The 16200-nt window shown below is 52.1% G+C and overlaps 1 protein-coding gene across 2 annotated transcripts; it reads left to right on the plus strand.

The window, feature by feature from the left end:
* The first annotated feature begins 489 nt into the window (after window positions 1-489).
* On the plus strand, window positions 490-15006 carry PPP4C (protein phosphatase 4 catalytic subunit). 2 transcript variants are annotated; one of them, XM_066576929.1, is made up of 9 exons: window positions 490-640; window positions 8752-8869; window positions 8948-8999; window positions 11776-11826; window positions 11990-12091; window positions 13157-13330; window positions 13454-13580; window positions 13659-13848; window positions 13935-15006. In XM_066576929.1, the coding sequence occupies exons 2-9, from the start codon at window positions 8772-8774 to the stop codon at window positions 14062-14064; spliced, it is 924 nt and encodes a 307-aa protein (XP_066433026.1). In that variant the 5' UTR covers window positions 490-640; window positions 8752-8771; the 3' UTR covers window positions 14065-15006. The 2 variants fall into 2 exon arrangements, with proteins under 2 accessions (XP_066433026.1, XP_066433027.1); XM_066576930.1 differs by having other exon boundaries at window positions 532-731.
* The last annotated feature ends 1194 nt before the right edge of the window (window positions 15007-16200 follow it).

Here is a 16200-nt window from a genome sequence, read left to right on the forward strand (position 1 = left end):
GCGCCGAGACCTGTCCGCATCCCTCGCCTGTCCGCCGCGCCCCGACCTGTCCGCATCCCTCCCGCCCGCGCCCCGCCTGTCCGCATCCCTCCCGCCTGTCCGCCCGCATATCTTCGTTTCGTTGCGATTTCATGTCTAGTAAATTTACTCTTTACGCCTCCCGTTTTTTACGTGGCGACAGCGCGCTGTATGGCGGTTTATGGCTCAGTGGTATAGGCTGCAGCCTCACACACTATGGCACCATGTAGGTCGCCTGGAATGTGACCTCCGCCGCCATAGGAGACGCTGAGGTCCAGGATGGGGACTGAGGCCCGTGTCCCCTCGCAGTGGTGCTGAATAGTAGTCACTACAAGTCGCAGCATGGCCTGTCCCCGCGGTCTGCTTCGGCGCCCTACGCAGGCCTCTGTGTTGTTTGTTCACCAGCTTGTCAATAAAGCTTGGGCCTTCCACAAGGCTGAGTTTCCCGCCTCAGGCGCATCACGGCCGGTTGCCAGGCAGGGCTGGAGGGGGCGGAGCTCGTGACGCGGGGTGACGTCATCCTGTCGCGGGGCTTCGCTCTCGGTGTGTGGAGGAGGAAGCGGGAGACACCGGAGGAGGGAAGGAGGGAGCGCCGTCACCGCCCGAGCTACACCGGACACAGGTAACGTCCCGGCCCCGAGCCCACGGCCCTCCTCGTGCTCCGCCAACCGCCCGCCGGCCTCCGGCAACCGCTGTGTGACCCGGCTCATCCTGTATGTGAGGGGGAGGGGAGTTCATGTATAGGATGGTGCCCTATAGAGGCCCCTGTAGGACTGTGCGGTCGGGACAGACGCCTATAGAGTCCTGTGTGTGGAGGCCGCTGTCCCCTATAGAGTAGTGGTGTGTGCAGACCCCTATAGAGGTGTATACGGGGGGCTGCCATCCTATATAGGTCACCTCGGTCATGTATAGTGACCCTGTAGGTCTGTGGAGGCTGCTGCCCCCTATAGAGTAGTGGTGTGTGCAGACCCCTATAGAGGTGTATACGGGGGGCTGCCATCCTATATAGGTCACCTCGGTCATGTATAGTGACCCTGTAGGTCTGTGGAGGCTGCTGCCCCCTATAGAGTAGTGGTGTGTAGACTCCTACAGGGGGCTGCCATCGTATATAGGTCACCTCAGTCATGTATAGGGACCCTGTAGCTGTGCGGGGGCTGCTGTCCCCTATAGAGTAGTGGTGTGTGCAGACCCCTATAGAGGTGTATACAGGGGGTTGCCATCCTATATAGGTCACCTCAGTCATGTATAGGGACCCTGTAGCTGTGTGGGGGCTGCTGCCCCCTATAGAGTAGTGGTGTGTGTAGATTCCTATAAGGGGCTGCCATTCTATATAGGTCATGTATAGGGACCCTGTAGCTGTGTGCGTGGAGGCCGCTGTCCCCTTTAGAGTAGAGGTGTGTGCAGACCCCTATAGAGGTGTATACAGGGGCTGCCATCCTATATAGGGACCCTGTAGCTCTGTGTGGGGGCTGCTGCCCCCTATAGAGTAGGGGTGTGTGTAGACTCCTATAAGGGGCTGCCATTCTATATAGGTCACCTCAGTCATGTATAGGGACCCTGTAGGTCTGTGGAGGCTGCTGCCCCCTATAGAGTAGTGGTGTATATAGACTCCTATAGGGGGCTGCCATGGTATATAGGTCACCAGTCATGTATAGGGACCCTGTAGCTCTGTGCATATGGTGGCTGCTGTCCCCTATAGAGTAGTAGTGTGTGTGTGTGGACTCCTATAGAAGTAGGTACAGGGGGCTGCCATCCTATATAGGTCACCTCAGTCATGTATAGGGACCCTGTAGCTCTGTGTAGGCCACTTCCCCTTATAGAGCAGTGGTGTGTGCAGACTCCTATAGAGGGTTGCTATCCTATATAGATCACCTCAGTCATGTATAGGGACCGTGTAGCTCTGTGTATATGGGGGCCACTGTCCCCTATAGAGTAGTGGTGTGTGCTGACTCCTATGGAAGTGGATACAGGGGGTTGCCATCCTATATAGGTCACCTCAGTCATGTATAGGGGCCCTGTAGCTCTGTGTGGAGGCCGCTGACCCTATAAAGTAGTGGTGTGTGCAGACTCCTATAGGGCGCTGTCATCCTATATAGGTCACCTCAGTCATGTAAAGGGACCCTGTAGCTCTGTGCATGTGTGGGAGCCACTGTCCCCTATAGTGTAGTGGTGTGTGCAGACTCCTATATAGGATAGCAGCCCCCTGTATCCACCGCTATAAGTCGCCTCAGTCATGTATAGGGACCCTGTAGCTCTGTGCATATGGCGGCCACTGTCCCCCATAGTCGTGGTGTATGCAAACTTCTATAGAAGTGGATACAGGGGGCTGCCATCCTATATAGGTCACCTCAGTCATGTTTAGGGACCCTGTAGCTCTGTGTGGAGGCCGCTGCCCCCTATAGAGCAGTGATGTGTGCAGAGTCCAATAGAGATGGATACAGAGGGTTGCCATCCTATATAGGTCACTTCAGTCATGTATAAGGACCCTGAAGCTTTGTGTGTGTGGAGGCTACTGTCCCCTATAGAGTAGTAGTGTGCGCAGACTCCTATAGGGGGCTGTCATCCTATAAAGGTCACCTCAGTCATGTATAGGGACCCTTTAGCTCTGTGCATGTGGGGGCCACTGTCCCCTATAGAGAAGTGGTGTGTGCGGACTCCTATAGTGGGCGGTCATCGTATATAGGGCACCTCAGTCATGTATAGGGATCCTGTAGCTCTGTATATGGAAGCCACTGCCCCCTATAGAGCAATAGTGTGCAGACTCCTATATAGGATGGCAGCCCCTGTAGCCACCTCTATAGTAGTCTGTGCACATTACTCTATAGGGGACAGCGGCCTCCACATACAGAGCTATAGGATCCCTATACAAGAGTGAGGTGCCCTATATAGGATGGCAGCCCCCTGTATCCACCTCTGTCACCTCAGTAAAGTATAGGGACCTTGTAGTTCTGTGTGAGCCCCTTTATGTGTGTGTGTGGAGGCTGCTGCCCCCTATAGGGTCATGTGACACGTACCAACCCGCTTTAGTTGTGTAAGTTCCCTATAGTTTACCAGCGTGTATCGTGGTGTACGTATGGTGACCCTATAGATCAGCGCACCTGTATTATTATCCTTTATGTTCCTATAGATGTATAGAGACCTCTGCTCCTTATAGAGCGGTGTGATGTGTGCGACCCCCTATAGATGTGTCATCACCTCAGCCATGTATAGGGACTAGTAAGCTGTAGCTCTGTGTACATGTAATAATCCGCTATAGAGGTATATGAAGGCCTTGGTCCCCTATAGTCACGCGATATCTGCCGCCCCTCTGAGTGTTTGCCCCCTGTAGAGGTCTGTGTATGTATTGAGTCTGTCTATAGATCGGTAGTTCTGTGTGCATAGACCTGTCCCCTATAGAGCAGTGTGACGTGCACAGACCCTTATAGATGTATGTATATGGACCTAGTAGCTAACAATCCCTTATATGGGGGCCTCAGTCCCCTATAGGCATGCGCAGCCCCTCTGTGGCACGCCGGTTTTACCGCTGTGGGGCCGGCTTATGGCGGTAATTTTGTATTGCGCACAGGTATCTCGCGGACGTGGTCAGTCGCAGTCTGCCTGTTTTTTGTTTTAATTTCCTGTCTCTTTGCGCGGCCCCGATATACACGCGGCCCCATATGTAATGTAGCTACGTATGGGCAGTGTTGGTTGTGCACCCATAGAGAACATTGGGCTGTATCTCGCATGTAATTCACAGCAAAATAGAACATGCAGCGTTCTTTTTTTGCGCTCGTGTATTACGTGATTCCTCTACACAAATGTGATGAAACGGCGTCAGGTGACGTATCTGTCTGTGACGTAGCACATATTACACGAGCGAACGGAGCCCGCGTAATACACCGTAATCACACGACCGGATAGGGATTGCGGAAACCACGAGCGTGTGATCCGCGGACCCATCAGATGCAGCGGATTACAGATGTCCGCTCACGTTAGCGGGTTGGCATTGTGTGATCCGCTAGCGGACAACAGAACGCAGCGCGGTCTGTTCTGTAACGTAGAGGCCATTGTGCCCCATGGGGCGGATATACCCGCAGCCGTACGTAACTACATTGTATACGGGCTGCGGGTACCTGGGTCATCGCTGAGCGACGGCGCGGAAAATGCAAACACGCAAAAGGTGTGCTGCGCATGTGCGCCGGTGTGAGTACGCAGCTATGTGCAGTACATTACGGGCAATACGCAGCGCCACGGCCGGGCACAGCTGGGATCCGCTGCAGGTCGTGTGTGTTTGTGTCTGTCGTATAGGGGTGAGGGGTGTACATGGGTCAGCTCAGTGTGTATGTATGGGGGACCCTATAGATTCGTGTGTAGCTGTGTGCATGTAGTAAGTAATCCCCTTTGTGTTTGCCTGCGGGTCCTATATGATGTGTGCGGCTCGCCTGCGGGGTTGTATAGTTAGTGTCTGTAATGACCCCCCATAAATGTATATTTGTCCCTGTAGGGCATGGTGGTGGTGGTGATCTGGGTATACCGTAGGGCATGGTGGTGGTGGTGATCTGGGTATACCGTAGGGCATGGTGGTGGTGGTGATCTGGGTATACCGTAGGGCATGGTGGTGGTGGTGGTGATCTGGGTATACCGTAGGGCATGGTGGTGGTGGTGGTGATCTGGGTATACCGTAGGGCATGGTGGTGGTGGTGGTGATCTGGGTATACCGTAGGGCATGGTGGTGGTGGTGGTGATCTGGGTATACCGTAGGGCATGGTGGTGGTGGTGGTGATCTGGGTATACCGTAGGGCATGGTGGTGGTGGTGGTGATCTGGGTATACCGTAGGGCATGGTGGTGGTGGTGGTGATCTGGGTATACCGTAGGGCATGGTGGTGGTGGTGGTGATCTGGGTATACCGTAGGGCATGGTGGTGGTGGTGGTGATCTGGGTATACCGTAGGGCATGGTGGTGGTGGTGGTGATCTGGGTATACCGTAGGGCATGGTGGTGGTGGTGGTGATCTGGGTATACCGTAGGGCATGGTGGTGGTGGTGGTGATCTGGGTATACCGTAGGGCATGGTGGTGGTGGTGGTGATCTGGGTATACCGTAGGGCATGGTGGTGGTGGTGGTGATCTGGGTATACCGTAGGGCATGGTGGTGGTGGTGGTCATTTGGGTATACCGTAGGGCATGGTGGTGGTGGTCATTTGGGTATACCGTCCTGTAGGTGTATATGTGGCAGTCCACTAGAAGTGTATACTTTCTCTATAGACCAGGTAACAATGTACGGCGGACTGTCACTGATGCTGCCGGTCCCTTATAGCGCAGTCTGACAGTCCTCCTCTTGTACAGTATGTCCCATATGGATCATATATCACCGCTGGCGACAGACACAATGCACAGACTGGGTTCTATAGCTATCGGTAGTGCCGCAGAGTACCCTGTATACATATACCCCCCATAATGTATACAGGAGTCCTGTGGTGTCACAGGAGCTGTCATCGTGGCTCGGCTTCCTACTCATTCCCATCTCTGCCAGCGGCGGTGCTGACTGCTGCCTCATCTGGATCTCCTGGCGCTGTGTGTTGGCACCAGGTTCAACCCTCTGGTGGGCCTGACCTATATGGGTGCCCGCTGCTACAGACCAGCTGTGATGGGCACTGCCCGTACCAGATAATGGGCCCACAGCACCCCGATGCTGGTGGATTATGGGGTCCTGTGTGCTGGGACCACCGCTGTGTGGGTAGGGGTCTGCTTGTGTGTTCGAGGCCTCATGTCTGCCGGCGGATTTCATTTGTGGAATCTGTGTGTGAGATCCATAAAAAAGCTGCCCGTAGGGCCACAAATTAATGAAAGCTTGCGGATTTGATTGGCCAACCTTCTGGTTCAGAAAACAAACCGCAGCGCGCCCCATCCCCGCGCCGATCCAGATTGAGGTTAATGTGAGCCGTCCGATGCGCTGGGAAGCTAAAAAGAAAAAAACAAGTGTGCTGCGCCGGCCGTCGCGCCGCATACGTCTGCCCTGCAGAAGGCCCGGACAGGTCAAAAAATGTCCTTGGCCGCGGGCGGGATCCGACCGCCCGTGGGCATGAGGCCTTAGGCTGCTGTCAAACAGGCGGGTGTTTTTCTGGGCATTAGCGCGGCGTCTAACATTGTAACCCGCCTCCATTGATGTCAGTGGGGCTCCTCAGATGAGTGACCGGCGGTTCTAACGGCGTGATTTTTGACACTTCTCTCTTTTAGTTAGTTTCAGCGATTCGATTTTTCTTTTTTTTACGCCTCATCGCCCGCTGTAATGACGGGCGCATTTAAAGACGCGGTGTTTGGACACCTTTGACAGAGCAGCCTACGCCCCCCCACACGTGCCATCGGCAAAACGCGGCGATTTCGACCGTTCCTGGCTCCGTGCTGCAAAATAGAGCAGACGGCCACCCGAAAATCGTGGCGCTAGGAAGCGCTGCATTCGAGGGCATGTCTACAAGGCCCCACTGAAATCAACGGGAACGTTATATCGTGATTATCGCGGCGTTCAGTAATCGGTTATGTCTACTAAGGCCATTCTCATATAAGTAGTGCTCCTCTTCTTCTTCATGGCTTATGTGTCGGTCTACACTGTAGTTCTGGCATTCTATTCGTGGATCGGATAATCCCTAAAGCGCTGTTCTGACCTGACTATTGGATGAGACACAACCAGAGGGACGGTCTTCCTGTTTTGGGAGAAGTCGTCGCCATTCGCTCTAATCTGCTGGGAAGATGTTGAGATCTACATACCCAGAATCCTTCACTGCAGGAACGGCGGACGCAGCGGCACATCTACTGGGGACAGAGAGGAGCTCTGCGCTCGTGGGGGACGTCAGAATGTGCCGTCCATTAAGTCCGTGTGACGGGACGTATTATGGTGCCACTTAAGGGGCTCGGAGTCTATCGCCACAGGCCAGTTGGTGTCAGATGCCAGTCCTGATGGGTCATGTTGGGGACCCCCACTGCGGGACAGAAGCGGCATAATGACCGTTGGGGGGTACAAACCTAACGGGACAGGTCAGACAGGTTTCATGCCTCAGTCACCTGACTAGTCGGCAGGATCGACTAGTAATGTCTGCTGGGGTTGCAGTATATGGCGTAGACTCTGTAAATACACAGGGCAGGCCTGCGCCGATCCTCTGACAGCTCCTTACGGGGCCCGGCAGGGTTGTAGATTAGTCCTGATTGCTCCAGATGGAAACCAACCCTCCCCTTCACCTCCTACTGCTACTTCCTCCCTGCCGGACTACAGGATGGGGGGCCGTGCCTCAGTCACCGCTTCGTGTTGCTGTAGTGGGTGTTGTGTCTGGCTGCCAGGGGGAGCTGACAGAGGGACAATGGCCCACTTGTATGACTGGTTGCCGGCTGAGGTGCAGTGAGGGTTAATACTGAGGATGGAGACGTCTGGACAGGCTTTAGCGGGATGTGATGTCTTGGCACATGATTGAGGTGTCTGTGGATTATGTGTGTCCGGCGCAGGCCTCCCGCCATGTGACGGCTTATGGAAGTGGAGCACAGCGCGATTATCCTCCGGCCGCTCTCTTCCTCCTCTTCACATTTTCTCCAGTGCCGTTTTCCCTTCTGTCCCCCTCATTGCCGGTGCGGCTCGTCTTGTGCCCCCCGTGTGGACGGCCATACTGGAGGATGAGGAAACCAATCCCGAGTCACTAACGGCCCTCCTGTGGGGCTTCATGCCACAGGCTAAGGGCCCCCATGACAACACTTCTCGCCTCTTGTTTACCAATAAGTAGTAATATCTAGAACTGCGTACGCATGGAGGCTGCATGTGCCACACCTGTATCTTCTGTCCTGCGGATGGTTCCAAGGCTCGCTGTCGGAGATGCGCAGTACCGATTTTTAATTTTTTTATTCCTGATTCTCTTTCCTCCGTGGCCGGTCTGCCGTGTCGGTCGCGGACGTGCCACGGGTCGGGCGGCTTCCATTGACTTCCGTGGAAGCCGTCCGCAGGAAGATGGAGCGTGCAGCGTGTTTTTTTTAATTTATTTATTTTTTCCATCCACAATCTGTTTCCGCTCGTCTGCAGGAAGAATCTCTTGCGTTGCGTGACATGGGCAGTTTTTGCTGCAGATTCGGGAGGTGGACGCCCGCTCCGGACTCCGCAATTCACATCCACCCGTGTGCAGGAGGCTGAAGGGTACTTTCAGAGGTCGCACAATTGGAGGGTTATTTCGCCGCTGATCTGCCGTAGATCTTTGCGCTCGTCAAACCTGCAACATGTGAAGAAGCCCTAAGGCTAACTTCACGCAGGCAAATGGGACATCGCCCGCGAAACTCGGTCCAATATCGCTCTGGGAACGTGCGGTGTACCGGTGGATGTCAGGCGTATTTGTGTCAAACTCCTCCCATCACAGTTGTGATCAACCACGCCGGAGGATCAGAAAGTGCTTCCCATTGCTTTCAATGGTAAACCGCACGCCGTGCCATGTGTTTTCCGACCCCATTGAACACAATGGGCGATGCGTTCCGGGGGAACCTAAAGAGAAGACATGCGGCATTTCACACCTAATATTGCTGAACATTGTGAGTCTGGAGCTTCTCTAGAGTCCTGGGGGCGGAGCTTCTCTAGAGTCCAGGGGGCGGAGCTTGTAGACTCGTTCAGAGAACATATTGACCAGTCGTGTTACCTACTGTTCACGTGGCTCCACAGTCAGCTGTGAGATGGATGCGGGGTCGTACTAAGCATCGGCGTTGATGTATTCTGTGCTTTTCTTTCCCATCAGACGCTCGGTAAGGAGAAGCCATGACTGAAATCAGTGATCTCGACCGGCAGATTGAGCAGCTGAGACGCTGTGAGCTCATCAAGGAGAGCGAAGTCAAAGCCCTATGTGCCAAGGCCAGGTGAGTACGGGTATTGCCAGGGATGGGGTATGGCTTCCTGTGTGTAACGTGCCCACAACATCATCTCTTCTATTACAGGGAGATTCTGGTGGAAGAGAGCAACGTCCAGCGGGTGGACTCTCCCGTCACGGTGAGGCGTGTTCTGCGTGCTGCTGAGCCGCGTAATCACGGACGCATTGGGTAGATGTACTTAGCAAATGAGCCAGAAAACTGGCGTACAAATGTGCACGATATTTACCATGTGGGGAACACTTTTTCTTTGCACCTCACGCCAATCTAGAAAGGGGCGGGGCTAAGAGGAGCCGGATTTATTAATGGCGCAGAATGCTGGTGTAAAGGCATTCAGTTATGCGGCAGCGTACGTGTGTAATGAAATATGAGCCGCGGCAATTAATTTAGATGACCTAAAACGAGGCAGACGGAAGACGCGCCAAATTTAAGACCATTAATCTCCCACAATCCTCTCTTCTGTTTCATTGGACAAGCTTTCAAAATGCAGGTACTGTAACAACCAGCCGAACTCCTTTTGGCGTCTGCTCGCACCCCGCTGTCAGCCATCTGTAGCTGCTGCAGGGAAATACTGCATTAACCCCTTTGTGACCACCACATTTACATATCTGCTGCCTGGGGTCTGTGCAGCAGCGACATAAATTTGTCAGGCATCGCGCTTGAGATCATGTCGCACCACAGCGGGTAAAGCGGGTTGTTACTAACAGCTTGTGGGGTGCCCTCATCGGGACCTAATGGGTTCAGGTCACTGTGACGTCATCGGTGACAGCTGGTCACAGGAATGTTTGCATGTCAGCAGGAGAGATAAGGAGTGGTATGTAGAACACTGCACATTAACCCCTTCTATTACAATCGCCTGTACTATATAGTAGAGGTGATTGTATAGAAAGTGTATGTTCACAGGGTGCAGATTTTGCTGTGGATCCGCACCGAAATCTGTGTCACAATCCACCCCCTTTGGCCCGGCTTTTGATGCGGATCCGCAGCTGATTTAACCATTTCGTTTGTAGCGGTGAAGTCTGTTACGCAGATTTTGATTTGGATCTGCAAACCTCCACGCCCCCTGCGGAAAATCTGCATCAGATTCCGTATTGCACTAATTCCGCTACATGTGAACGGGCCTTAATTATATAAATGACAGGTAGTTGTTACATTTAGTCATCAATGCCGTGTATAAACATAAACTGAATGGAAATTAAAAACGTGTCCATTTTAATGTTAAATTGGTAAATCTCCGAAACTGCTCAGAAACGTGTCACTTTTTCTACTGTGCTTCCAAAATACACAAGTGTAAATCTACATGTGATTTAGTACAGTATGTAGACATTAGCATGTATAATATGTATGTAGACAGGGGACTGCAGTGGAAAACGACACATCTGAAAGCTTCCTCAGTTTTGGCAGGTTTGATAGCTGCACATTGTGTTGGTCTACTTCTATGACCTACATAAAGTACATGTGAGGGGAGTCGGGTCAGGATTACCGGGATGTTCTCCGTCACTACGGCACACACGGGCTGGTCTTGAAGGGATTGTCATCAGGCAGCCTGACCCCGGGTCCGGTACGCCCATTACCCCATGTAGGGTTTATTCTGAGCTGCGGTATTTCTACATGAATACCCTTTGAAGTTTGTCTTGGAGCCTCTCCCGCCCGCTGCATGTTGGCTGACAGCGCCGTCCCTGTACATGCAGCCGGCGGGGAGAGGCTCTGCGCCAAGACAAACTTCAAAGGGTATTTATGTAGAAATACCGCAGTGTCAGAATAAACCATTCACTGAGGCAATGAGCGTACCGGACCCGGCGTCAGGCAGCATGAGCCTTTATTAGCGGTCATCCATCTACACTCGTTGTCAGCACCAATCCCTCCCCTAGGAGTTGTCAGATGGAGTGAGTCTATCTCTGTGTGACTAACATTGTTATAAGTGATTACACATCAGAGCTAAAGGGCCATTTATTGTAGAGAACTGCTGCCATGTAGGGAGGCTCTAGTACCCTGTTGTACCGCCTGTAGCTTGGATACAAGATGTGATACGGGTGGGCATGGAGGCTCTAGTACCCTGTTGTACACCGCCTCTAGCTTAGATACAAGATGTGATGCAGGCGGGTATGGAGGCTCTAGTACCCTGTTGTACCACCTCTAGCTTGGATACAAGATGTGATACGGGCGGGCATGGAGGCTCTATTACCCTGTTGTACTGCCTCTAGCTTGGATACAAGATGTGATATGGGGGGCATGGAGGCTCTAGTACTGTTGCACCACCTCTAGCTTGGATACAAGATGTGATACGAGCGGGCATGGAGGCTCTAGTACCCTGTTGTACCGCCTCTAGCTTGGATACAAGATGTGATATGGGGGGGCATGGAGGCTCTAGTACTCTGTTGTACCGCCTCTAGCTTGGATACAATGTGATACCGGCGGGCATGGAAGCTCTAGTACTCTGTTGTACCATCTCTAGCTTGGATACAATGTGATACCGGCGGGCATGGAGGCTCTAGTCTAGCCTCACACATCCGCTGGTCCCAACACCCCCTAACAGTCTCATCAGAACGGCCGGTGGGGGACAATTCATCGATGCGACCGTCCAGCCGCTCGCATCCCAATTATGCGTCTGAGATGAAACTGCAGGAATAGGTTTGCAGCAAAACGGCAACTTCTTCTGATGGCGTGAGTGTTTGTGTTATATTACATTTTATATATATACACACACACACTCCTGAGTCCATGACCACTCGTACTCGGCGGCTCACTGTTCTGGCTCTCGGAGCCCCTTTAGATGCCTATACACTGTAGTAGGTCACAGACAGGGTTCGTCTTGATGAAAAACCCCTTTAATCTGTGCTGACACTTCCTTGCCCTGTGTCTGGTCTATTGCTGATGACCTTCTCTTGTCTTGTCAGGTCTGCGGTGACATCCATGGCCAGTTCTATGACCTGAAGGAGCTGTTCAGGGTGAGTAGTGATTGGGGGGCTCTTGTATAACCAGCCTTGCTCTTGTATACCCCACATAAAGTAAGTTGCAGCGTCCAGCGGTACAAGATCGTTGCTTGTTCGCAGTATGACGCTGTGGGGGTACCAGCCTGTCGGTCCCATCTAACGTCTGTTCTATTCTCAGGTTGGCGGTGATGTTCCAGAAACAAACTACCTGTTCATGGGAGACTTTGTGGACCGCGGCTTTTACAGTGTTGAAACATTCCTCCTCCTCCTCGCATTAAAGGTGATGAGTCAGCTGAAGTATTACTAAATAGTACTTATTTAACTACTGGCCTTAAAGGGGTTGTCTTTGTACCGTAGTGGTTGTTCCCTCAGCTAGCCAAAGGGGGAGGCTGGTACAGGGTGGCAATTAACCATGTGGCACAGTGTAAAGATTTGGTCAATGGCTGCACCCCTCTGCAGTATGAACAGGGCTCCCAGTCACACAAATCCTTCTGACCAGACCCAGCCTCACATCCCTTGGAAGACTTAAACTGACTGGCCCCTTAGAGTCCCGGCCAAACTTGTCGTTCGTTAGCACGGATGGGCCATAACAGACGACCAACTCCTGCACCGCTGTGTCTAAGAGAAACGGTAAGACGAGAGTCCAGAGGGTGAAAGAGCGCAAACATTGTATCACTGAGCAGCGGAAAAACATCAAATAGACCCAGATTTCTGTTGCCCCGTGCTGATGGGAGGTCAGAATTTATTGCAAGCAGCATTAATCGATGACCCCTTCCTGTCAGCTTGTCAGAACATGTCAGCACCTCCGTCTAATAGGTGGCAGCTACAAGAGGCTTCCTTTCAGCGCTACAACGATTTGGTCAAAGGAGGTCTAGTGTGCTACTAGATGTGCTACTTAAAGGTATCTTGGAGGTTCAATTCAATGTATGTTGTGCTGTCACCCCTGAAGACTACTTCTGCTCCAGGAAAATAAAGGAGCTTGGCAGCATCAAGGGGTGCAAATAGCAGAAGTCTGTTTATTCTCCCATAATGCATGAACAAGCCACATTTAGAACAGTGTGGTATTCTTCAAGCTTGACAAAGACCACAGCGGTCGGAACGTGGCTTATTTGTCCATTATTGGAGAATAAACGGACTTCTGCTATTTGCACCTCTTGATGCTGCCAAGCTCCTTTATTTCCCTGGGCTAGTAGTGGGAACTGAGGTTTGGCTGCTGCATCACCTCTGATCCGACCCAGAGGGGGTTTCTGGAAGGTGCTGCTGGTATATCCCTTTACTCATTTGTACTTCTGCTCGGTGACTCGGTGTTGTTCTTCCAGTAACACATGATGCCTTGACTCCCCAGGTCCGCTATCCCGACAGGATCACTCTTATTCGTGGTAACCATGAAAGTCGACAGATCACACAAGTCTATGGTTTCTATGACGAGTGTCTGCGTAAATATGGCTCGGTGACGGTATGGCGGTACTGCACGGAAATCTTTGACTATCTCAGCCTCTCTGCCATTATCGATGGAAAGGTAAGCGGCGAGAGATATGGAAATCTAAATGACTGCTGCAGCTCCTCATTACTGATTACTTGGGGGGTTGAGAAGGTGTCCAGTTGAAAATTACTGGGATTAATCTGCTAATGCTTCTCCTAGATCTTCTGTGTACATGGTGGACTCTCCCCATCTATACAGACCCTGGACCAGATCAGGACCATTGATCGTAAGCAGGAAGTCCCTCACGACGGTCCCATGTGCGACCTGCTGTGGTCCGATCCAGAAGGTAAGCCCGTTACCGCTAAACCCCTGAACCAACCGCATGTGTAAGAGCCTCTTGCCAAGTGTTGTTTGCCTCCTCCAGATACCACCGGGTGGGGAGTCAGCCCTCGTGGAGCCGGGTACCTGTTTGGTAGCGATGTCGTAGCCCAGTTTAACGCAGCAAATAACATTGACATGATCTGCCGCGCACATCAGCTTGTCATGGAAGGGTACAAATGGCACTTCAACGAGACGGTCCTGACCGTATGGTCTGCACCAAACTACTGCTATAGGTCAGTGCTTCTCTCTTCTGTTTGACCCATGTGGTGTGGTCTCAAGGGTGCCCATCTGACCCTCTTCTTGTCTTGCCCCATTCTAGATGTGGAAATGTTGCCGCCATTCTCGAGCTGGATGAGCATCTTCAGAAGGAATTCATCATTTTCGAAGCCGCTCCGCAAGAGACCAGAGGCATTCCCTCCAAGAAACCCGTTGCCGACTACTTCCTGTGACCTGCCCCTTCCACACCAGGGCCTTTCCACTGTTTCCTCCTGATGTGTCTCGAACTTTTTCCAAGGGCCTCTTCCCAATCTCCTGCCCCCTCTTTTTTACCAGTGGGACCAGCACACGACGTGAGGGGCAGAAGAGCCTGCAGACTGTCTCTCTTCTCCTTGTTTAAGTCTTATTAGGTTACTGTGCTGATGTGCTGTGGGAGGGAGGAAGGGGGAGCATTTGAGGGGCATTGTAATATAACTTCTGATAGGGCACTTGACAGCTGTTTTTGGAGGGGGATGGAGTGCTGCTCTGCAGCTTGGAGAATGGAGCAATGTACTGTGTCTCTCAGGAAAGGGGTCCTCTCAGTGCTCTACAAGACTTTGGGGAGGGGGAGGTTTCAACATGGTATCGGGAGGAAAGGTGAGATGTCAGGGCCGTGTTATGCAAGGAAACCAAAATCCTTTTAGAAATTTTTTTTTGTTTTTTCCCTCGATTTTATAAATTTCTAAAAAACCCAAATCCAGTCATTCCTCGGTTCCCCTGTATCAGGCTGGTGGTGGTCTATCCCTGCTGGGGTGTTAGTATGGAGTGCCTTAGTGCAAGCAGACCCAGGGCCTGCAATCCCAGCAGGACGGAGACAGATATGCGCCATCCCCGACACGTTGCCATATGAGGTTTTCTCATGCCACAGAATTCACTTTTCCCCCTTTTGTGTTCCCTCTTCTCCATCTCTCTTGTTCCCTCCACAGATGAATTCGCCACCCGGGAGGTTCCTGTTTTTTGTAATTTATTCTCCTTCTTTTCTATCCACCTCTCCCCATGTGACTCGGTATCTCCCCCTTCATGCGCATCCATCAGTCAGGTTTTTATTATTTTTAATTTTACTTTTTTGGTAGCTAAAGCCACAGACGTCTGCTAATAAAACGAGAAAAAGGAATAAAAAAACTGGAAAGATGAAAGCGTCGTGTGGTCTCTTTTCTGGTGCCAAATACTTCTAGTAGAAATGGGCAGCAGGAAGTTATTTTGTTTTAGAACTACGTTCTAGTATGGATAGAATCCTTCATTCACATCCACTGGCAACAGTCAGCAGGCTTGTGGACAGACATCCCCCCCCCCCCCCCCCCCCTCCCTAAAAGCTTTTCTGAGTGTCTATGGAGGGGCGGTTATTCATGGTTTTCCCAGTCGTCTCCACGAGAGCACCACCTGAGATAGCCTCCTCCTGATAGGACAGGAACACACCGAGAGGTTAAAAGCTTCTCCCCTTTTCCACCTTCCTTGGTGTTGTTCCTGTCCTGCCAGGAGGCAGGATCACTGACAGGTGCTGGTGGAGACGCCAGCAGAAAAAGAAGAGACTTACAATGGACCGGAGGGCAGTGGGCTTCAGCCTGCCCTCCCTTCCTGAAGATCGTCTCCCGAAACACCACATGGGGTGGTTAACCCAGGCCAGATTCCTCCCACGGTGGCCCATGGGGGGTTCAAAGTGGGGTCCATGGCTTCCTCCTCCGTTCGGGTACCAGTATAGGGGCTGGTGCGGCGATCTCCGGCTTCCTTAAGCACAGTGGGTGTCATGTGACCGGCGTAATGACATCAGCGCAGCAGCATCTCGTGACGCGAGGGGGGCGGTGTGGCCAGGGCGCAAGAGGCGCCAAATTCGAAAATTTAAAAGAAAGGAATCAGAAGACTCGCTGGATGATAAAGATAAGCCTTGCGGTTGCAGGCTTAGTGTCTTAAGAGTGACTGCAGCACTTGAGGAGTATGAGTGCTCCAGCAACGGACATTCCAGACCCAGGGGTAACATTGGGGGTTGTAAGTAACCCGTGGGGTAAAAAGCATAGACATATTGTTGCAAAAGTATTGTTATGCTTGTTGTATTCCTCTGTTTGTTGCCAGGGGGATAAGAAAGATGCCTCTGCCAAGACAAAACCAAAAAAGTGCGCAGAATGCAAAAAAAGCCTGCCATCCACGTACACTAAACCGCTGTGCAGGGCTTGCATAGCCAAGGTAGTTAAGGAGAAGTCAGGCAGTTTCATGGAGGACGTTAGGAAACTGATTAGGGAGGAAGTCCGTTCAGCCCTGACGTCACAAATGGCGCAGCTGACGGCAGCATTCGGGTCCAGGCGCCATAGCTGGCCCTATAGTCCAGAAAGATATTC

This window comes from Eleutherodactylus coqui, chromosome 8 (assembly GCF_035609145.1).
Source record: "Eleutherodactylus coqui strain aEleCoq1 chromosome 8, aEleCoq1.hap1, whole genome shotgun sequence".
In the NCBI taxonomy this organism is placed as follows: domain Eukaryota; kingdom Metazoa; phylum Chordata; class Amphibia; order Anura; family Eleutherodactylidae; genus Eleutherodactylus; species Eleutherodactylus coqui.